Here is a 23,178-nt window from a genome sequence, read left to right as displayed (position 1 = left end):
GGGGAAGGGACATTTCTGTGAAGAAGGCGCCGGATTTCCTAGCATTATTTGAAAAACGATCAGAAATTAAATAAAAAAAAGTTGTTTTTTTTCAACTGAAAGTAACTACTACTAACAACTCATCCTAGCACCAAGCCGCCACAGGCCAACACAGCTACGCACGCCCCACCTCCATCCCAATCTATTCAAAGCCTCCCTTTTCACACCCTCCCACGAAGTTCCCATTTTCTTTAAATCTTTCTTTATGACGTCCTCCCATCCCAGACGAGGATGACCTGTTTTCCGTTTACCCGTAGACGGTTGGCCGAAAAGAACAATCATCGGCAATCTGTCATCCTTCATCCACAAAACGTGCCCTAGCCATCTCAACCTTTCTTTCATTATAACCCTAGAAAGCGGTATTGAACCACATTTTTTGTACAGCCTGTTGTTTGACATACGGTCAGCCAGCCGGGTACCCAGAACAATCCTTCAGCAATTTCTCTGGAGAAAATCTAGCAAATTTTCATCCGCTTTTCGAAGCGCCCATGCTTCAGAGCCATATTTAACTACTATAATCACTAGTAGCTTAAGTAGTAGCTTCTAATCAGTAGCAGCTTCTAATGTTCTAATCTAATCTCTATGTTCTAATCTTCTAATGTTTGCAGGCTTATCCTCCTATTCCTCCAAACTTTTTTTTAATTGTGAAAAAACACCCTGAACCTTGGCTATTCTACTTTTAACATCTTCACTGCACTCACCGTCTTTACCAATGATACTACCTAGGTAAGTGAATCTGTCCACTTGATCAATCTTCTCATTTCCCAAGTCACCTTTTAACCTTCACTTATTCCTAGTCTTAGTGACTTAGTCTTCTTAACATTAATTTTAAAACCTATTCTAGCACCCTGAACTCGCAAAACCTCTAAAAGTTCATTTGTTTTGCTCACACTTTCCTCTAGGATGCTTAAATCATCAGCATAATCTAAGTCCAGGAGACTTTTTCCTCCCCATTTGATTCCGTGGTCTCCCATTGCGTTTCCTGTGCTCCACCAAATAATTCACATAAAGGGGGATAGAACACAACCCTGCTTAACTCCTGATTTAACACAAAACCAGCTGCTAACCTCATTTCCTACCTTAACCGCAGCAGTGTTATTCTCGTACATAGCACTAATCACTTTAATGTTTTTGTGTGGTGTACCATACAAGGATAAAACCTTTACTAAAGCTCTTCTATCAACAGAATCGAACGCTTGCTCATAATCTATAAAAACTAAGGACCAAATGCGTTTGACCACTCAGGCACTTCTAAATTATTAACCTAAGAGTGAAAAATGGGTTGACACACCCTCTACCTTTTCTAAAACCACGCTGTTCTTCTCTTAAAACTTTGTCTACAGCATCTCTCAGTCTAAAAAGTATCACATTACTAAGTAATCTGCTACCTACAAAAACCAAACTAATGCCTAGATAATTACCACACTCACTTTTATCACCTTTCTTATACAGTGGTTTAATTAAGGTTCCTAAAATCGCTAGGTTCTTCCCCTTTTTCCAAAATCATATTCATAATCTTCAGTAACTTATTTTTAACCTCAGAGCCACCATATTTAAAAACTCATTTACCACCCTAGTACTTTCAAAAGAGCTATCTATTCTAATTAAATTATTCTTTGTGATTCAGGGGTCATTCTTAAAAAATTGGAACAAAATTCGAACTTTAGCGTAAAGAGCGAGGTATTGACTAGGGGGCAAACCCCCTCATATATGTAATAATTTCTGTTCGTTTTAAGTTTTAATGTTTCTCCTTACTTTCAGTTGAAAAAACTTTCCTTTTATTTAGTAAGTGAATAATAACTAACCAGGTTTTGGGTAGTAGGCCTATATATGAATATGAAAGTGATGCTTTTATTAGTGCACAAGCTTTGTTTTTGAGTCTTTCTTGATTGTACTCATAATATTGATGTTCAACAACATCTAATAAGTTTAGAAAATATTCCATTGAATATACCTAATCTGTTGCCTAATGAAAGAGTAGAAATGTGTTTTCTAGTTGTGCATTCGAATATTTATTATAATTATTCATCTAAAAATGAAATTTTCCAAACAGGAAGTTTTCAAAGAAAAGTAAAGAGCTATATTAAACTTAAGACTAGCAGAAATAAATTCCCATAATAATTCAAACTCGAAATGACCAAAAATTAATATTAAAGAAGAAATGAAACCCAAAAAGAACAGAAAATAAAATTAACTATAATAGAAAAAATAGAGAAAGCAGGTACTATTATAGATTAATAAATAAACCTTAAAACGTCTAAAAATTAAATTGAATGTCCAAGTTAAACTTAACACGAACGAAAATTACTAAAAACCAGAATTTGGCTACTGCTCTTTTTCCCCTTCCCTAACCCTTAAAGTCCAAGACTTGTTGCTTCATTAGTGTATTATTTAAAACTATATTTATTTTGAACTATGATTTCGTTTTTCAAAACATCGACAAAAGTATAAAATCACTATAATAATCAAGACGACCGGAAAGAACTAATGAAAATAAACCGAATATTCGATATATAAGGATAATAATTCTTGAAGTTCAGCAATTCAATGCTTTACTTCACAGCAATTTCAATGTTTTCTTTTTAAGTATTGCAAATATAGAATAAATTATTTGTAATATATTTCATTTACAGTAAATCAAATAAAAAAAAAAGAGCTATTGCCACCAGCAAAAGCTATTAAATTAAATTTAAAATTACTATCCTGACTGACTAGATTGTTACAAGTAGTACTTAGCCTATCAGAGACAACGCTATAGCGTTGCCTACAGAAAAGAGCCATAAGACTTCAATATTTTATTATTATTTTTTTTGTTTAGGCCCTTCGAATGGAAGAGGTGGTCATATAAACTTCGGAGGTCATTCGATTAGAAATTGGAAGTTCTAGCTCCCTTTTTAGGAATCAAAACTGATTGGAGGGCAACTACCCTTTCACGCCCTCTTTTCCCCAAATGTATCAAGCGCATACTTTACATTTCCTGTGAGCTATGCAAGTTACCAATTGTCAACATATAAGGTCCTGGATCTCCAAAAAGCTTAGAATAATATGGTAAAACTTTAAGGAAATGTTGATAAGGATGCCAAACACAGTCAAAACATACTTTGCCCTTGCTGGTTGTGAAAAAGGAATATCAGCAACATCTAAGGAAAGGCTGAGGGTATTTGGTTGAAACTTTCAAGGTATGTTGAGGGGAAACAAATGAAATATGTTTACGTTTCAGTAACATATTTCATATATATAACATATATAACAAATATGATATGTTTCAGTCTTCAACCAGAGTTCAACCTGTTAACACCTATTTGGTTTATGTCTTTCTGCATTAAATTCAGTTAATTCAGTGACATAGTTCATTAACTGTAACCTTACTTCCAAAGTTTGCCACCAGTCATCAGGTGAATTAAACTTTTTTACCCTTTACATTAACCTACCAACTGATCAAAGGACAACCAATTCAATGACAAAATTGATTAACTGTGACCTGACTTCCAGATCTTGTTACCAGCCATCAGATGAATTGAATTTTTTTGACCCTTTATATTAATCAACCAAGTGATTAAAGGACAACCAAAGGACTTTAAGAGAGTGTGTCCTGAGTTTAGATTAAGGGCAACAATCAATTGCCTGGTATGTAGTACATGCAACTCTTCCATTCATGAGCAATATGCGGGGATAGAACGTTCCCAATGGAATTAGAACTGGTTATGTATGGATTGTTCCTCGAAACAAAAAATCACCAAAAATCAATAATAGACCACCCCTAATTCTTCGAAAGCTAATGATACCCCACGACGCCGATTGTCAGGAATAAATTCTTCAGAAGCTAGCGATACCCCACGAGGGCGATTGTCAGATATAAATTCTTCCTTAAAAGAAATTTTAGATGATATCAGGTCGTCCCCCCTTGCTCCGACTTGCCAAAGGGGTGGTAAAGCTTTCATTGCAGCCCAAAGCGAGTGTCAGACTACTCCCCTACCAGTTTTAACCAGTGCTGCCAGTTGCCAGACTGATTTTCTGCTAGAAACTAAAGATGCCAGTACCCAGACGGATTTTGAATTTAATTGTGAGCCTTCTAATGATGCCTCCTGCCAGACTGAAAATTTTCCTTGTGGCAATTGTGATTCCAGCCCCCTATGTGACCCTTCCCTTCCTTTTAGTGCTAAAAAAAACTCGAGTTCGTTACCAACGAAATTTCTACTTTCATTGATCTTAGGGGGGAATATAATTAATAACACACTTAAGTATGTTAATACAAATAAAAAAAAAAAACGCCAATTTGAAACCAACTACAATTCAAGCAACAAGCAACAACTCCCAACACATGAATATTAATGAAGCAAGTGTCAACTCAAATATGAATTTAATCGGTCACCTAGTTCCAGAGGTCAGTGACAGCTTAAATGAGAGCTCAATCAATATTCCAGATCCAGAGGTCAGTGACAATTTAAGTGTGAACTCAGCCAATATTCCAGTTCCAGGGGTCAGTGACAACTTGAGTATTATTAGTAAATCTGTTCCTGAAGCCAAATCAGGGAAGAATTCTTTGCCTGCCGTTTTCACTTGGCCAACAAGTGTATAAAAAAGAGTGATTGTACCTTTGTTCACCCTTGTATGTCTTTTTTAACTACTGGTCACTGTAACGACAATTATTGCTCCCTTTCCCATTCCAAACCATGCCATAAATTTCAAAGTGGCCTTTGTTTCGAAACTAAGTGCATGTTATTACATTTCAAAAGTAGGGATTACCATGCTATAGCCAGGAGCAGTAACATTAGTAAAAGTAAAATGGTTACAAGTTTTCTATTAACCTAAAAGCGGATCCCCCTTCAGTCAATTAGTAAAATTAGCTCACCAGCGCATGCTATTCCTTTTTTATCCCAAATTCTCCCTGCTCACTCAAAAAACTTCCACCTTTACCACCCAGAAGAAAACTCCATATTCCCAGCAAAATCCCTTCCCTCTTAACACTCCAGTTAACCCCTCCCAAGTTGAACCCCCTGAAAATACCACCGTCTTATTTACCTCGCATTTTTCCCGCCTCCGACTCATGTGTTTAATCCCTCGTGCCCACCCTACCAGGGTGAATCAGGTCTGAAACCTTTTGCGTTTAATAATTGTCTTGTATTAAATCCTAATTGTTCGCACTTCCCGCAACTGAAAACATGTCGCACCTTCCTCATCATGCTTCGACTGTATCATCGCCCTTCCCTCCACCTCCAAATCCCCAAGGTAAATCCTTCTCTTACCCTACTTCTCCGCAGCATCATAATATTAAATTGAAACCTCACCCAGGAAATTCTAAAACACACCAAGTATCCCTGTCGAAATTCCCCAATCGGTTTGTTTTTCCCAAACTTTTAGTTACTAATGCCGAAAGTCTTAATTTTGAAAAGCTTACTGAACTCGAGGTACTTTCAGAATCAAATCTAATCGATATTATAGCTATTACGGAAGTACAGTCCCACGACCCAGGGTCTCTGCGCCTGACAAATTATTCAGAGTTTATTAAACTCCGTTCTTTAGACCACCCACTTGGAAAAAAAGGTCGCGGTGTTTTGTTCTTTACTAAGAGTAACCTTTACCCAAAGGTTATTCGAGTCCCTAGTTTATCCGAGTACGATGAAATCCTCTGGCTAAGTATTAGACCAAAAGTTCTCCCTCGTCCATTTAATATTATTGCAATAGCCGTTTTCTATTACTCCCCAAATCAAAATATCGAGTCAAAACGTAAATTCATGCAGCAATTGCAGACAAGTGCTGATTTTGTTATTTCTAAATACCCCAATGCTGGTCTTTTTTTAGTTGGCGATGCAAACGACCTTAAGATGGATTCATTTTGCTCATCACTTAAAGTTACGCTGGTTGTTAAAATACCAACGACTCGGGGAAATACCTCTCTTGATGTTATTTTAACTAGGCTAATATGTATAATTTTTACAACCCTCCCTCAGCTCTGCCTCCATTAGGTGGGAGTTATCATCTTTCGATTCTTTCATCCCCCTCCTCAAATTTTAATCATTCTTTCTCAATAACTTATGGCAGTTATCGCCCTCTTCAAAATTCTGGTCTTCTTTCTTTTGGTATGTGGCTGAATACTGAAGATTGGTCCGATGTTTGTATTTAAAAAAATATTGATGAGAAAATGGCTTTGTTCCACAAAAAGCTAATTGACAAATATCAAATTTGCTTCCTGAAAAAAAAATTTTAAAATTGCTCCAGTGACAAACCCTTTATTAACCAAACTATAAAAACACTAATTAGAACCAGATTGAAGCTTTTCAAAAATGGTAAACCAGATGAAGCCAATAAACTAAGAAAATCAATTAAAAGAAAAATTCGCAAATTGGCACGATCGTACTACAAAAATAAGGTCGAAGTATTGTTTACTAATAAACCAAAAAAACTGGTATTCTGAGGTTAAAAAGCTGTGTGGCAGAAGACTTGAAGAGCTTAACTTCAATCTACCCGAGTCCCCTGATATTACTGCCAATAATCTCAATAAATTCCTCGCTTCCATTGTCCAGAGTCTTCCACCACTGTCCGACCAATTACCATCAGGAGCCCGTTCCCCTTCTTTACCCACTGTTTCTCCGTCTGAGATAGAAAGAAGAATTCAAAAACTAAGAAAGACAAGTATTTGTCCTTTGGATATCCCCTTTCCTCTTATCAGTGCCTTCAGTGATTTCTTGTCTAAGCCCTTGTCTTTTCTGTTTAACGAGATTACCGAGTCTGGGCAAATTCCTACAATTTGGAAACAGGGTTTCATAATCCCTTTGAAAAAGAAAAACGGAAAGCTTGGTTTTGAAGGCGTCCGGCCTATTACTCTTACTCCTATTTTCTCGAAACTTTATGAAGGATTACTTGCAGATTGGCTAAAGGAAAAAATCCTACCTCTTAATGACTTGAAACAATTTGGGAACCTAAAATCCACCTCTACTTCCCATTACCTCGTTTTTCTTATTGATCACATCGGGAAAATCCTTGAAAAGCCTAATTCCTGGCTAAATTTAATTTCCATCGACCTTCAGAAACCTTTCGACCTAGTTAACCACAATATTTTAATTGAGAAACTTGTCAGCGAGTTCAATATTGATCCCTTACTGGTGAAATTGGTTGCCTCCTTCTTAACAAATAGATGGCAAGTTGTCAAATACCAAAATCATTATTCAAATCCTCTCCCTGTCCACAACGGCATACCCCAAGGTACTCTCCTAGGTCCCCTCCTTTTTTTCAGTAATGATCAACAGCCCCGCAAAGGAATTTCCTGACCGATGGAAATGTGTTGATGACCTAACGGTTGTTGAAACTTGCTTCAGAAATTTAAGAAGTGACCCTCTGAGTATCCTCAATGAAATTGGAGACGAGGCCTTAGACTTAGACATGACAGAAAACCCCTCTAAGTCCATGATAATGCCCATTTGTTTCCTCAAATCCTCGCCTTATTTTCTTAATCCTATCCCTCCTGAAATTTCGGTGTCCTCATTTAAACTACTTGGCGTCACAATTTCTTCAAATTTAAAGTGGGATATCCACGTTAAAGACATCATTCATAGAGCTAATGTGTCTATTGCCCTCCTTAAGTTCCTAAAAAAATTTAGCGTCCCCCTTTCCCATTCCTTACGGATTTACAGGTCTTTTTTCTGCCGACATCTCGAATATGCTTATCCGATTTGGCACCCTGGTATCTCTTACAAGGAATTGGAAAAAATTGTATCACTTCAAAAAAGAGCCTTGCAAATAATTTTCAAAGAAAGCAAGGTGCCATACTCTCTGCTCCTAAAAAAAAAGCTAGTCTGAAAACCCTGGAGCAAAGGAGGGTTTTGTTGTGCCTCCGTTTTGCAAAAAATGCCATAACAAACCCTCGGACGGCAAGTATTTTCCCGAAACGTCACTCCCCATCCAGAATACGGCCGCCTCGAGCTGTTTCTGAGCCCATCCCTGCTTTGTCCCCCATTCGCTGTGTTACTTCCAGATACGAAAGAACCTTTATCCCTTTCATTACAGAGAAAATGAATAAAATGTCTCAATAGTTTCTTTTTTTTCCCTCTTTTTTGTTTCTTAGCTGATGGTACTGCCCAGGTTCTTGCGCTCTTTTTCTTGCCCCCCCCCCTTTCTTGACCAGTTTTTATTGTTTTTAAATCTTTTATTGATTTACTGTAGTTTAATTGCTGACACTTTCTTAGTATCCCTTTTAATTTAAATGCATTTATGTCTCGTTCTAAGTTTAGTTTGACCAGTTTTTAATGCATTTTTGTCTCGGTCTAAGTTTAGTTTGACCAATTTTTTTTTTTTTTTTTAATTTTTTAATTGATTTTTTAGTTTTAATTATTTACTTTTAAATGATGTTCATTATGGTTTTCTCTATTTCGTTGTTGTTCTTTGCATTTTTAGTGTAACCATTTATTTGTTGTCGACTCCAAAGTCCGAATTTGGCCCTTTGTGGGCTTGTGATAACGATTTTTTTGAAATAAATATCTTATTTATCTTATCTTATCTATCTACATAGATTTATATTATGCATATATTGGTCTGAAGTCTGTTAAAATATTTAAAACGTAGAATATTGAAATGATTTCTTGTTTGTTTTGCTGATGTTGCATTGTGACTCTAAGTTGTCTTTTCAGTGCCAGTTTCTTATTGTGGTAATTTATTTTTTATTTGTATGTTTTTGTTTTGGTTTGTTTACTATATTATTTATTTTTCTCTGATGTGACAAGTTACCAAGCCTCATTGGGAGGTGTTATGTGTAAAGGTTTTATAGGTATTATAATCTAAATAAAATCCTATTATATTCTATAGTTCTAACAATGACTGAAAATAGATGTTCTGGTTGATTCTTCTTCAAATATCATAGCATTTGGTTGCTCTGTACCTTAACTATGTTGTTATTGTGCGTCAAAACTGGAGAAAATTATATTTGTTCAATCACATTACTAATTAAAAAAAAAAACAATTCAAATTGGTCTGGTTTGGTAAAATTATTCAAACTAGGTTAGTTGACCTACTTAAGCAAAATAAGATAGGAGTTTTACACATGCCTAGGGCTAAGGTAACAGAAGTTAAACCAAAGTATCAAAGGAAAGAGGAACTGATAAAAAAATGAACTGAAAAAGAAAACTGAACTGAGAAAAAGGAACTGAAAAAATTAATGCTTACAGAAACATGTCCACCAGTATAAAAAGGTTCTATTTTCTGCTGAACATCAAGACTGCAAAAAAAACCTTATTATTAACTTGCTTCCTCTGCAATGGCTGTAATCATTGGTCTCATCTCAAGTTAAGGCACGTTTTTATGGCACGGTAAAATATAATCAAATTAAGGCACGGGAGTGACGCTCCTTAGTAGGTAAGATTTTAGATCGTGAGTAAGAAAAAAAATGAGAGACAAAGGAGGGGAAGAAGTAAAGAATAATTATATAACTAATAAAAGCTATCATTCCAGAGTGACGGGTTAGGCATACACGAAAGGCTGGAAGAAAAGTTTCTAGGCAATAACAAATTTTTCAATCTGGTTTTGGGCACTTTGGGCGAGCTTTATTAGTTAAAATCCCGACTGAGTGGTAACCTTTCACTTGAAAATCAAAAGGTAGTAAATAAATGCTGTTGAATTAGTACAACAACAAACACAGATGAACATAGTTTTAGACTTAAAGGGTATTATATCAGAGATATCAGCAATTCAAACCTTAGAGTTGATTGCAAAGCAATGTCTGTAAGGGCATACAGCTCTTGCTGTTTTCATTTCACTTTATTGTTTTGGGGGAGGGGAAAGGGTGTAATCTGTAAATTTTACCTTATTTTCACAGGATGTTGACTTTTGTTGGATTTTTCACTATTTTTTTTTTCTTTTATTGAATGACCAGAAGTTTTTACACATGTGAAGCGTAGACGAGAGTAGGGAGGGATAGTATAGCTTGTGCGCCCCATTTTGCATATTTGAGACAATTTCGCCCTAGCTCTCACCCATATAACTGTAGAGGTCCTGCCAGCAGAACTGCAACAGATTAAGTGAGCATGTATCCAGTACCCTGAAAAGCTGCAGCTACTTTTGAAGTAGCTGGAACAACTGTTCCGACAGATTCTGCTAACATGAAGCCCATCACAAGAATAGTTTCTGATTCAGTTGCTACACTAGAGAATCAATCAGTTTTTTTTTTGTTTTTTTATTACTACCTGCATTTGTTTAGATCTCTTTAGTTCCCCCATTGAGGAGAATGGTTTGGTTTAGTTCCCAACCAAAACAAGACAAACTTTGTCTTGTCATTTTAATGCTGGCTAATTCTTACAGTGTCTGTGACTTGAATATTTTGTGTTAGTAAAAAAGATATTATTAAGTAAGTATATTCATAACCAACAACATTAAAAAAAAAGAATACAAAGTATAAAAAAAAGAAAAAGAATATATATATAACCTGCAAGGAATATAAGCAAAAGCACAACATAAACAAAACAACATCACAATGCCCATTATATCCACCTACACCTATCAGGGAAAAAATAACCAAGAGCATCAATGGCATTTATCTTTTTTGGGGGCATCAGCCCATAGATCTTTAGCAATTACATCTAGCAACACCAGCAGGCCAATGACTCCAAAACAAAAAATAATCTTTTAAATCTATACCATCTTGGTGGATATAATACAAATTTACAATATATAAAGTAACCTCTCCTTAATTAAATAATGCCTTTATTCCGTAGGAAATGCTGGAGTCCAGAAAGAATCAGAATTGCTGGATACGAAAAGCTAAGGTAAAGTTTACAAAAACCTTAACCACTATAACTTCCTGTATTTAGCAAGATTTTACCATACAGGATACAGATACATTGTAAAGCACTAGCAACCAGAGACAAGCATGTAGCCAAAAAAGAAACAGAAAAACTAATGCCAAGTCATTTCATCTTTGAAACACACTTGAGAAGCATTGTACCCAAACGTAAAGGAGGAGCCGGGTTAGAAATATTAAAAAAGGAAGCTTGCATTTAGAAGCATTGACAGAAATTCCAACTTTGCCTAGAGCTTTAGTCAGAACGTGCAGATTATTAGCAAGGCCCAACCTAGAATGGCTAACTTACAGTACATCATCAGCATAAGCAATATAACTAATACCAGCATATTTTAAAAACACAGTAGGAGACAACATTTGCACACAATCACTTTTATATAGTGAATAGCAAACACACTTTTAAAAATATATGGAGACAATATATCATCTTGCTTGACTGCGTTCTTTGCTTTGATTGGCTCATATATATCAGACATCCATTTCAACAAAACAAACAAATCACAATACCAATATTGGAGAGCCTTTTAAACAGAAAAATTGACCCCTGCTCAAACTAGGCAACGAAGCGCTTGTGAATGTACATTATTGTCAAATGCACCCAAAATATCCACCATGTAAAAAGAAAGTGGCTTTTTTCCATCACATTTAGTCAAAATTTCAGGCAAAACAGCAAACTCAAATAGCTTGCTCATGGAGCAACACGCTGTAATTGGTTCATAACTGGAACACTGATCTGCATCGTTTCCCTTTTTGGGAACTAATGTTATGATTCCAAAAAGAAAGCTATCTGGAACTAACAACTGAGCTAAATGAATCTGCAATAAGATATGAATGTGTATTAACAATAATGGACACTTAATAGTGAAGTGATTATAAACAGACAAGCCATATCAGGAGGAATTGACTTCTTAGCCATCTTCAAAGCCCATTAGACATCACCACCAGACAATAACAATATGTGGGCTTGCTGAAGAACTTGAGGAATGATATTATCCAGTAAGAAAGAAAACACAGACTGGACAGACTGGACTGGATTAAATGTAGAAAAAACATGAGTAAAAGGAGCAACAAAATCAGGAATTTGGTAGAACGAAAACAGAAGAAGATACGCAATTGCTGCTATTTATTATATTGAAACATGACCCTCAAAGTGCCAGAGCCATCCAGGCTGATCTTGATGTATTGTTAAAGTGGGCAAAATCCTGGCGGCTTGAATTTAAGATCCAAAAATGCAGAGTCATTCATTTTGAAGCAAATAACCCTTTTTACCAGTATTTTATGGAATCCTGCAATGGTTCAAAACAGCCACTCATATATAGTCACGGTGAAAATGATCTGAGAGTCTTGGTTGATGATAAGCTCAAGTTTAATTTTCATGCACGGTCTGTAGTAGCCAGTGACAACCAAGCTCTTGGTTAAATAAAAAGAATATTCTGCAGTAGATCTCCAGCTTTGATCACCAAGCTCTTAAAGGGCCTGATCAGACCAAAATAAGAATTTGGGATGTGTATTGCTAATCCCGTAAATTAGAGTGATATCTCAATTCTAGAATCAGTCCAGCAACGTGCAATTAAATGCCTAAAGGGATTTTAGTATCTTACATATCTTTCTCAATTACATAAGCTCAAACTATCATCTCTCACATATAGACGTAATAATGTAATAATGACATACAAGTTAGTAAGTGACTGGAGTGTGATCCCCAACCTGTTCCAGATAGTCAGTTCACAAAGTACCAGAGGCAATCTCTTGAAGCTTTATCGAAAACATGCTAACACCAGGCTGCAAAACAAATTCTATCCACACCATGTAGTCAGCCTATGGAACTCCCTTAGACAGAATGCTATTCTGTTGCCCAGTGTTGAAGCCTTCAAGTCTGCAGTTGACAAAGACTGGTGCAAGAAACCTGGGCTCATAATATGGGATGCTCCTAACAAGTTGAGTTATCATCATCAGTGACTGCCATTCAAAGGACTTGTCCTTATTGCTGGCAAGTGTGATTTAAGGTAATGACTTCCAATCCAAGGGGCAATCGAGAGCACTCAGGTGGGCTTGACATACAGAAGATCTAACTGATATTTTGAGTTTTGTGTAATTTTAAATACTTCACCAGGCTTTGGCTTATCACAAGCAATTTAAATTCTTAGCCAAAACTACACAAATAGTTTAGGTTTTTTTTCACTTCGAGGCATATGTTCCACAATGGCTTTCTGGTGCTGATTTCAACATGTTTAACAGGAACTGAGGCTGGAGTGGTTGACTTTAAAGAATGCTCAACCTGGTAATAGTGACAATTTAGACCAATCTTAGTTTTTAGTGGGTCCACTGAGTGGGTTCAGCTGAACAACAGCAAGCAGAGAACATAAAAAAAAAAACTTCAGATTTATTCGTTTCCCATTTGGTTTATCAAACTGTTTATTATGGTTAGAAGAACAGTCATAAACAAGGAAAGAAGGTGATTCTATTTCACAAGTTAAAGGCAGGTGATCAATATCAATTTTATCATCCAAAACAATAAAAGGACGAGTCACGTATGATCTCCTTGACCCAATAATATGATCAAGGTTTGATCTAAGACAATCACAGTTATGAATATATAGGGTGAACTTAGGTAAGTCCAACCTCTTATCAGGTTTTGTCTTTCCAGCCTAATTTAGTCCCAAATTTTTCTTTTTGAGTTGCTGGCACAATGAAAGCTATTTGATGTTAAACTCTTGGTCAAACTAGCAATATTCTTCATAATCCAGAAAGTTTGCCAGTTTTGTTGTTTCTGTGAGCCATAAGATATAACAGAGGATCCCTCTATGTACAGAAAACCATACAAATTAAAAACTATTAATAGTTTGTATGTGCCACAGCAGGTCATAAATTTTCTAGTTATTGTGGGGTAGCTCTGACAGTGTTGCTTTTACCCTGTACATAGTAGAAGTCTCTGAGAACTGTATTTTCCTAATTTTTACAGTAAATACAAAAAAGGTAACATCATGCTTCAAAGAATGGAGGAAAATGTAATTTCAATTAGTAGCCTATCAAAGAATTTTGTTTATTTTAGTTTTAGGCCTATTTGAAAAAAAGATAATTTTAATTAGTGCCAGAGAGAGTTAAGCAACCAAACTTTTGATAACTTGCAGCCCCTAGTGTGCTTCTTGTAGAGGCTGATAAAATGCTGAATCTGAAATGATGGTTGAGTGAAAGAGTCAGCTCCAGAAAGCTTCAATGGTCTGGCAAAGATGTAGTCTTCTTTGACTTATTCAAAGTCATCTTTTTTCCAGTCATATTAATAGTTGGCTAGCCACAGGCACCAAAGATATCTTATGCAAACAACATTTTCAAGTGGCCTTCCAATATACCAGCCTTGTTGATCATGGTTGGTATTGCATGCTACAGCTTAGTACTCATTTAGCTATATGTTTAACTTATTTTCATCCTCACTGTCAACAGTATAAAAGATGTTCATTTGGTCAGTTGAGGATCCTAATGAGAAATCAGCATCAGAATATTCATAGGAAATATCATCTTCGTATTTTTTTTTTTTTTTTAGTTTTTGCTTGAGCATGTTCTCTTTTTTGATCTATGGTTTTTCTTTTTTTTTTCTGTTTGTTCAAGGACTCTCAAAGCCTTTACAGATGTGATTACTTCAGCTTTCCAAGCAAATATCAGCCTACCTGATGTCTGGGATACTGAGGCATCAAAGAAAGGTGGCATGCTGAGTCCAAGAGAAATTCTTCAAATGATTTGTCATGCATAGAGTTTTTTTTTTGACTAATCAACAAAGAACAGATAATCTAAATTTTCAAATCTCTGAGATGTGAAACCACAAATAAAAATCAGATTTTTTTGAGCTACATGAGTTGATGGGTCCTCAGCTTTGAGAGAACACAAATGTGGTCATTTCAGTTCCTCAAAGTTACAAAATCAGATCACTGAAAGCAATGCTTTTTCAATCCATAAGTCTATCACTTAGCCCATTGACCCTTCTTGGTCATTTGTGGTATATGAGTCCTAAAACACACTGAAAAATAGCAACAAAGTTTCTCCATATGATCGACAACAGCTGATAACTTGGCTTGGGGAAAATCGTGTGGAGTCTATCATTTGGAAAATCTAGATGCCTAGTCATTAACCATAGCTACAAATGAACTGGTTCTCCAGAATGAACAAAATTGGGGGAGGGTTATGACATAGCTTTGGTGAAGAGTTGAGCACTGCATCCATTGCCACTCATTTAGGCTGAGTTTTGCCCATGCTCTTTCTTAATTTAAAGCTGCTTTTATGATAACTCACCCTCCCCCCTGATAGTGGTCCCAGATATAGGCCATTTACAAAATTGACTATTAAACTGATAAAATCCACAGTGCCCTTAATAAAAAAAAGCCTTAATTAACCATATGTCATCTTTCTTTCCAATTTCAGCCATATTTTTTTTTTCGGTAATTTTTAGCCTTTGGGTTCATTTGAGTTTATAAAAAACAAAGCCTAGCTATCAGATTTAAAAAATCAAACTATTGAGAAAGCAGAATTGCTATGCTTGATAAACAGCCAATATGAAATTACTTGCTGGCCCACAAAAACACAAATTTTCTAACAATTAAAGATACTTTGTAAATATGTCAATAAAGAGCATTATTTTTCAAATCTGATAGCTTTGCTTTATATAAAATGAAGTGAAATTATATTATCAAATAACAGTTTAGAAAAAAAGGCATTCCTAGGGATGGTGGCACCTTGGAAAAATTAATTAATGCCCCCCCCCCACTGAAATACAAGCAAATAAAGCTAAATCAAAGTGGAAATTTTGATCAAGATAGGGAACCCCTGTCATGGTGCCTTTTTTTAAACCTAGGTTAGAATAGAAGGTTGAAAAAACATTTTGTGGGTATGATTTAGACTCTGAATTCAATCCTAAGAATTTTATCAGCCTAGATCCAGCACTTTCAAATACAGCCAGACTTTCATCACCTAGTTATAGTAGTTGGCCAGCTAATCTTCTCTTTAACACTATTTAGGAATAAGGGCTAAATCAATGCAAAGTTTCTATCATACCATCTAAAATATGGATTGTTTCAAGACTGAATGTGTCAAATTTTCTTAACAAGTGGGTGATTTGCTTGAATATTTTAGCCAAATACAATACAAAAATTCAAAATATAGCCTATATACTGGTAAACAAAAGTTGAGCCTAATTTTGACCTTACATTTAGCTTGAGCTTAATCTTAAAAAATGCTGTCTAATTTTTGACAAAGGATCTTAAAGTTAGAACAACATATCACAGACACAGTCAACCTGGGATATGCTTAATTTAAGGCCAGTGTTGTGAAACAGAATGATTGTATTTAAGGAGGTAAATTTTGTTTAAATTCAAATGTTGAAAAGCTAGATATTTTTTTCAAGATTGTAGTCAGCCCATTCCAAATAGTCTAGTTCTAATCATCAGCCAATCACTACTATCTATCCCTATTAGTGTTGTAAAATTACCATAAAATAAAAACTTGGTAAGTAAAATTGGTAAAATCAGGTAAATTGGTAAAATAAGGTACTCCCTAGGTACAACTGCCCTGTAGCATTTCTTTTTAAGCATCACATACAGCTTTTAACGAAATTTTTTAATGATTTTGATTTCCTTGGTTAAAAAAGGCAACATCTCTTCATCTACAGTTTCATCAATTTAATAAACTGTCTACTTTTTCCCTTTGGCAATATTGTGCCCAGGGTAATAACTCAGCAATTGGACAGTGCCTGATTTTGGACATCAATTTTGAAAAAAAAAAAAATCAAATTTACCATTATTTGGGAGTAAAATCTTGTCCTTTTTTTCTACATTTAAACCTAAGGAATATTACCTTAACAGCCTTTCATATTTAAATAGCAGTATTTAGCCACATTCCTCATATCATATACATGTTATTTTTCAATTATTTAAAAATGTACAAAATACAATTAAAAAAGAGGTTTGTAACAATTTGATTAACCAAGCACTGGATCATAAGAGCAGAACATTCAGTCACTTTCACAGACATTAAGACTGTCTTCGACAGGATTTGCTTTCAAATCTAGCTACTCTCTTTCAGACTTAGATTCTGATTTAGGTGACTATGCCTGTTCTGAAGCCCCCCCCCCCCTAAACAAAAGTCCTGGATACAGCCCTGAGGATTATTTATCAATTTCTACCTCCACCCTTTCATTGTCTCTCCCCTAGAGCTAATTATGTATTCATATGAAGATTCTTCCAAAGCAACTGCTGAAACACAAGGGCTGTTAAACTAGAATAAGAATTTCTTATAAACACTGTAGTCAGTAACAACTCATTTGGTAGCAATTTGTTGATAAATCTTACAAAAGAGCACTGGGACTTTCAAATACCAATTGACGGATCTCCAAGGCTTATTTGACCACCCCTTCCACATGAAGGGCTCTGACCTTATTTTCATTATAAGGCTGATGATGGAAGAGTCAAGAGAATGGAGCAAAAAGATGTACCTGCTCTTCATTGATTTTGAAAAGGCATTTGATTCTGTTGTTTCAGATACTTTATGGAAGATTCTAAATTATTATGGAGTACCTGATAAAATAGTCAAAATGACAATGGCACTTTATGAAGATAGTGAATGCTGCAATTGCACAGAAAATGGGGACATGTGTTTCTTCAAGATAATGTCTGGAGTCAAACAAGGTTGTGTACTATCCCCATTCCTGTTTGTCATTGTAATGGACTATATTCTATGGCAGTCTTCAGGCTGTGGATTGAAGATTAGCAGCCATCAGGTCTTGGATCTGGACTTCGCAGATGACGTTGTTCTTCTTGAAGAAGCAAAACAGCAACTGCAGCTGCTACTCGACGCCATAGATGAAAAGGCCATGAAAGTGGGGCTTGCAGTGAATGTCAGTAAGACAAAGAGCATGGCCACATCTGACTCACTGCTGATACTAAAATGCGAACGTAAAGCAATTGACCAGGTCAAAGAATTTAAGTATCTTGGGAGCTGGATTGAATATGATGGTAAAATAGCTAAAGAAATTATGAGGAGAATTGGACTGGCAACATTGGCTTTTGATAAATTGAAACCAGTTTGTTGCAGTAGTAAATACTCTCTGTGCTTAAAGCTAAGACTCCTAAATAGCAATGTGATGTCCATCGTTCTCTATGCTAGCAAATGCTGGAAATTAAACGTCCAACTGGAGAAATGTATCCTTGCTTTTGAGAACATGTGCCTTAGAAGGATCTTGAACATATCATGGCAGGAAAAGGTCAACAACATAGAAGTCTGTTGGCAAACTGGTCAGCCATTAGTTACTGACCTCTTGATGCATAGAAGATGGATGTATCTTGGTCAAGTCCTTTGTATGCCAGAGGATTGACTCCCAAAAACAATATATGAGTGGTGCCCCAAGGGGAGGTGGAAAAGAGGTCAACAAAGACACACCCTACAACAGCAGTACAACCGGGACCTGAGAAGTGGAGGATGTCATGGCTGCAGCTCAGTTTTGAGATGTCTGGCAAGGCTTTGTAGACACCCTATGAGCCAGTCCTGGCTCTGGAGGATCTAAGGTCTAAGGAAGGTCCACATGAAGTGGTTCTGAGAAAAAATAAATGAAAACATATGAATACACTGAATCCTTATTGGTCTTTACTATAGGTAATACAATACAATTGCCTCTAACCTAAAGAGGAGAGTAGATATTTTAATTTACCTTCTAATAAAAATCCTGGAATTATCCAAGGGTAAGATAGGGGGGATTTCCTGCCGGGGAAAAATGGTATGAATACAAGATTTCTCTGAGACATGTTAAAATAAAAATGAGGATATGGATTCTGCTTTGGCCCTCCACATTGTTGAAAATCCAGATCATATAGTTCTTTTTGATGAAACACCTTTAATATTTGAAGCAAACGGCATCCCACATTCTTTTAGGAAGGCAATTAAAATAAAAAAAAAACATAAATAGACACCTTGCTTTAAATAGAGATACTGGAGATATTCCTATAAACCAAATTTATAATAGCTTAAAATTAAAGCATTCAAATAAAATTTTTCATCAGTTTGAATTAAGATCATCTGACCACACTTTTTAATAAAAATTAGGTCAGTAGACAAGCTAAGTCAATCACTAAGCAGAGAATTCTTGCCCAGTATAATTGGTGAATAGTCTTTCATTTATTCTGGCTTGCTTCTTGGTTTGTTTGATTCAGTCTTTCTTCTGCTCAGTTAGAGTACTGGGTAAATTTCTAGTGGGCTATATAATTTAGCTAAGATAAAAATGAAAATGTCATTTAATGTTTTTTTTTGCTCTTTCATGATTCAAGAATTGCTTCTGGGGTTAGTTGCATCTTGAGCCCTTAAGGGGGCCCTGAATGCATTTTATATGATTAATGAAAGAGCATAAAAAACATCAAATGATCTTTTCACTTTCATCCTAGCTAAATTGTATAGCAACTGGAAATTTATCCACCCCCACCCCATTACAAATATAAACCCTGAATTTGAAAATACCCTGAAATATAGATTACAAATTTTCAAATTGCAAAATTCAGTACTATTTTCATCAACAGCATTTGAAAAAATTAAAATGGTAGGAAAATGGTTTATATTTAATAAAAGAGGTTTGAATTGTTATAAATAAGCATTTTTGTAATATGTTACTCTTGAATAACTTATTTTTGAACTAGTGATATGTTTTTAACAGCTTTGCAATAACTTAACTACAAATGAAACTTCTTTGTGCGGTTACAAAAATGAAATACCTTTGGGGCCCCTTTAAGGGCTCAAGATGCAACTAGCCCCAGAAACAATTCTTGAATTATGAAAGAGCATGAAAAAAGGCATAAAATGATATTTTCACTTTCATCTTAGCTAAATTATATAGCCCACCAGAAATTTACAAAGTACTGAAGGCAGCTGAGCAGAAGTCCCTGACAAAATATCTGCCTCTATCATTTTTGCTACTTTTTTTGTCTGCTGGCTGATATCCAGGGGCATCCTGAGGTTCATTTTATTGGGGGGGGGGATATTTGTAAATTTAACTGAATTGCTACCTGATTTGTGCTGCATTTTTTGTAGAAATTAAGAATTTTGCTAAATATCAGCCAGTTTTTCAAAATTTGTGCCAAAATTTTTGCCTTCAGTACAAATTTTACCACAAACCAAAAAAGTTGAGGGGGCAGCATTCCCCTCCCCACCCCCCTTGGGACACCCCTGCTGACATCACCCTAATTTTTCTCAGCTATTTGATTTTTTCCCCTTGTTTATCATAAGTCAATTCTGCTTGTAGTCCTTTATGCCTTTAATAGTTCACAGAAATAATGTAATTTCATTTCAGCAAATATTTCATCACTTTAAAATCATAATTACCTGTACTATAATACACTTTATCATTCTGATAACAAGAGACCTATGTCAGATAGACTGCCTTTTAAACTGGGGGGTAAATTTTTACCACATCCTATTATTGACTTACAAATAAAGTGAATATAGCACTTGATGCCTTTTTTTTATGCTCTTTCCAAATATAATAATCATTTTTGTTGGAAACAAATTTTACCCCCACCCCTATATACCAATTCAGGGTATGTATTTGCACATTAGGGGGTGGGGGTAAAGTTTAAACTTACCTCCCATTTACATCAGAAATAAAATTGCCCCCCCCCCTAATGTGCAAAAATCATATTCAATCTTATTTCTGCCAGCCTTTTTGTGCTTTTAAGTTCTGAAAATTGTAAGGGGTCATAAAATATATCAGTAAAATATATAAGATACCAGTAAAATACATAAAATACTGATAAAATAGGTAAAATACATAAAAAAGGTAAAAAACCAATTTTACAAGGGTCCATAAAATTATGATAAAATACATAAAATACACAAATTTAACATGAGCAATGTTACCAGTTACAACACTAATCCCTATACACATAGGCTAATGTACAGGATTAGAAGCCTGCTGTTTATGTACATGAAAGATAATTTTTAATCAGATTATCTGGCAAAGATTAGGCACTGGGCCAGTACTAAGGGCCTTTTTTTTAGCCTATGCATAATTACCACAGTATAAAGATATAGCAGTAAGTTTACCACAGATAATTTCTGGCTATTCATTCTTGGTGCAAACAAACAGCTCCTCCCACTTGATCTGCCATCAGCAGTCCAATTACCCTGGAACATGTATTTTGGCAGAAACTTTCTCAAAATACCTTTGAAACCAACTGGAGACTTCAAAACCTACTTTTAATTCTTAAAAAAATCTAATAATAACATTTCATGGTAAATTTCTACCAAATCATATTATTGAGTTAGGAATAAAGTGAATACACCATTTGATGCCTTTTTTTGCTGATTACAAATATAATAATCATTTCTATCGGAAATTAATTTCAGTCCCCTCCCCCCCTATATATGCCAATTAAGGGTTAGGTTATAGAAATATATACCCTGAATTGGCATATATAGGGGGGGGGCTGAAATTAATTTCCGATAAGAATGATTATTATATTTGTAATCAGCATAAAAAAAGGCATCGAGTGGTATATTCACTTTAAGCATAAGTCAATAATATGATTTGGTAGAAATTTACCCATTGCACTAGCCTACTAATTACCAATTTTCATATATGTATTGGAATAAATTAAGGTAAAATTCTAGTTTAGTTACTTTTACCTATCTTGGAAAGGGGTGAGGTTAGGAAAATGAAACTTTCAGGGATGGGTCTACAGGCTAAAATATGTCCTGGGAAGGTATTTTGAAGTACTTATCTCCTCTCCTTCTCCCTCTAGAGGATCCTGAAATTTGCCTGCATGACAGGTGCCTATTGAAATTTTGACAAAACAACATTTTACCTTAATTTTCAGTTATAAGATTCTTTTTCTCTGGCTTTAGTTCTGAAAATGCAATTCCTGTTATTTGAGTAGTATTTTAAGCCATATCAATGTTAATTTTCAAAATTTAGGAAATGTATTTGCATATCATTAAAACTCTATAAATCAGGATTGAGCAAAGTTGTGAAGCTGAAAACAATTTTATTGGACTTCATTTTAAGCAGAAGATCTATATCACAAGGTTTCACTTTTATAACACACAGATTTTTAAAGGTCATCAAAGGTCAGGACCCTCTAGAGGGAGAAGGAGTGGAGGTAGGTACTTCAAAATACCTTCCCGGGACATACTGTAGCCTGTAGATATATCCCTGAAAGTTTCATTTTCCTAACCAAACTCCTTTCCAAGATAGCCAAAAGTAGCTAAAGTGGAATTTTACCTAAATTAATTTAAAAATAGTTCCTTCAAAATTTAGTGTTCCTATGTTGAAGCCAAGTTTCCTGTTCAAGAGAGATCTGACTTGTCTACCCATAAAAAGATCTAGCCTAATATCACTTATGTTTCTACATTCTCTGGAGCACTCGCACCTCAGTCCAAGTTTTTATAATGGGTGAGATAGGGAAAAGATCATACTGCCTATAATTTATATAGGCTACTGTGATAATTACAGGCATGGGCGCCCATAAGCTGAATTCAGGGGGGGGGGCAAACTTTGTCTAATTGCTACTTTTAATGTTATATAAAAGAAATCTCAGAACAAAAATATAAAAATAAGGCAGCATCATTCAGCCAGGGGGGGCAAGAGCCCCCCCCCCATAGGGGCGCCCATGATTACAGGCTATTGGAAAAATTACATTTGAAAGCAGAAACAAAGTTCACAATGTCTGGTGAAGAAGAGAAGACTATATTTATGAACACATCATAACTACTAATAAGCAGTGAATCAAACAGTCCCGATCAAAATAGTTTGAAACAGACCTTTGACACATGTTAGGCATTTTCGTTTTTGAATGATCTTGCCAAAACTGCCATTTCCATGGTAAAATAATTGAAAAAAAAGCCAAAAAGAAAAAGGTGGCCCGAATTTCGTGGTTCGGCTAGTCACTTTTTTTTTATAAATTCTTGGTTTAGGGGCCGGCCATACCTCCCATATATTTATAAGATCAGTCTCCTTTAGACATAAATCTATAGAGACGATACATTCAGATATACTTTTAAGAAAGTGATGTAGATGACTAATACAATAAGCCAAAGGATTCTTTTAAAGGTCAAAATAAATATGGTAAAAATGAATTTTCAGTAGCAAACTAATCCTTTGTGACATTTGGGAAATGAAGGAAAATTTACTTCCCTAGAGAGAATTATTGATTGTACTAAAAGGATTAAACATCAATATAGCCCCAGGTGCTGAAAGTGCGGCAAAGAAGTTTTCTAACTATGATGATTATGAAATTAAAGATCAGTTACTTAATATTATGAACATAAAAGAGTGAAAGTACCTAATGATTTTAAGAATATTATATTAATCTTCCCTATAAGAAAGGTGA

At 35.4% G+C, this 23,178-nt stretch overlaps 1 protein-coding gene across 1 annotated transcript in view; it reads right to left on the bottom strand.

Annotated features, from left to right (window-relative positions):
• Positions 1-22,634, bottom strand: part of LOC148941993 (transducin beta-like protein 3) — a 132,707-nt gene extending 110,073 nt beyond the window's left edge. The window contains exons 1-2 of the mRNA XM_089103775.1: positions 22,610-22,634; positions 9,196-9,247 (exon numbers count right to left, since the gene is read on the bottom strand). Of these exons, the coding sequence (XP_088959901.1) occupies positions 9,196-9,247; positions 22,610-22,629 (72 nt within the window). The 5' untranslated portion in view covers positions 22,630-22,634. The remainder of the gene's footprint in view (positions 1-9,195; positions 9,248-22,609) is intronic.
• Between the last annotated feature and the right edge of the window lie 544 nt (positions 22,635-23,178).

The sequence above is a fragment of the Artemia sp. Qi Xiang Cuo genome, chromosome 17 (assembly GCF_049724085.1).
Source record: "Artemia sp. Qi Xiang Cuo chromosome 17, ASM4972408v1, whole genome shotgun sequence".
NCBI lineage: Eukaryota > Metazoa > Arthropoda > Branchiopoda > Anostraca > Artemiidae > Artemia > Artemia sp. Qi Xiang Cuo.
The sequence above is the reverse complement of the archived record's forward strand: the minus strand, read 5'-3'. Positions and strand labels throughout refer to the sequence as shown.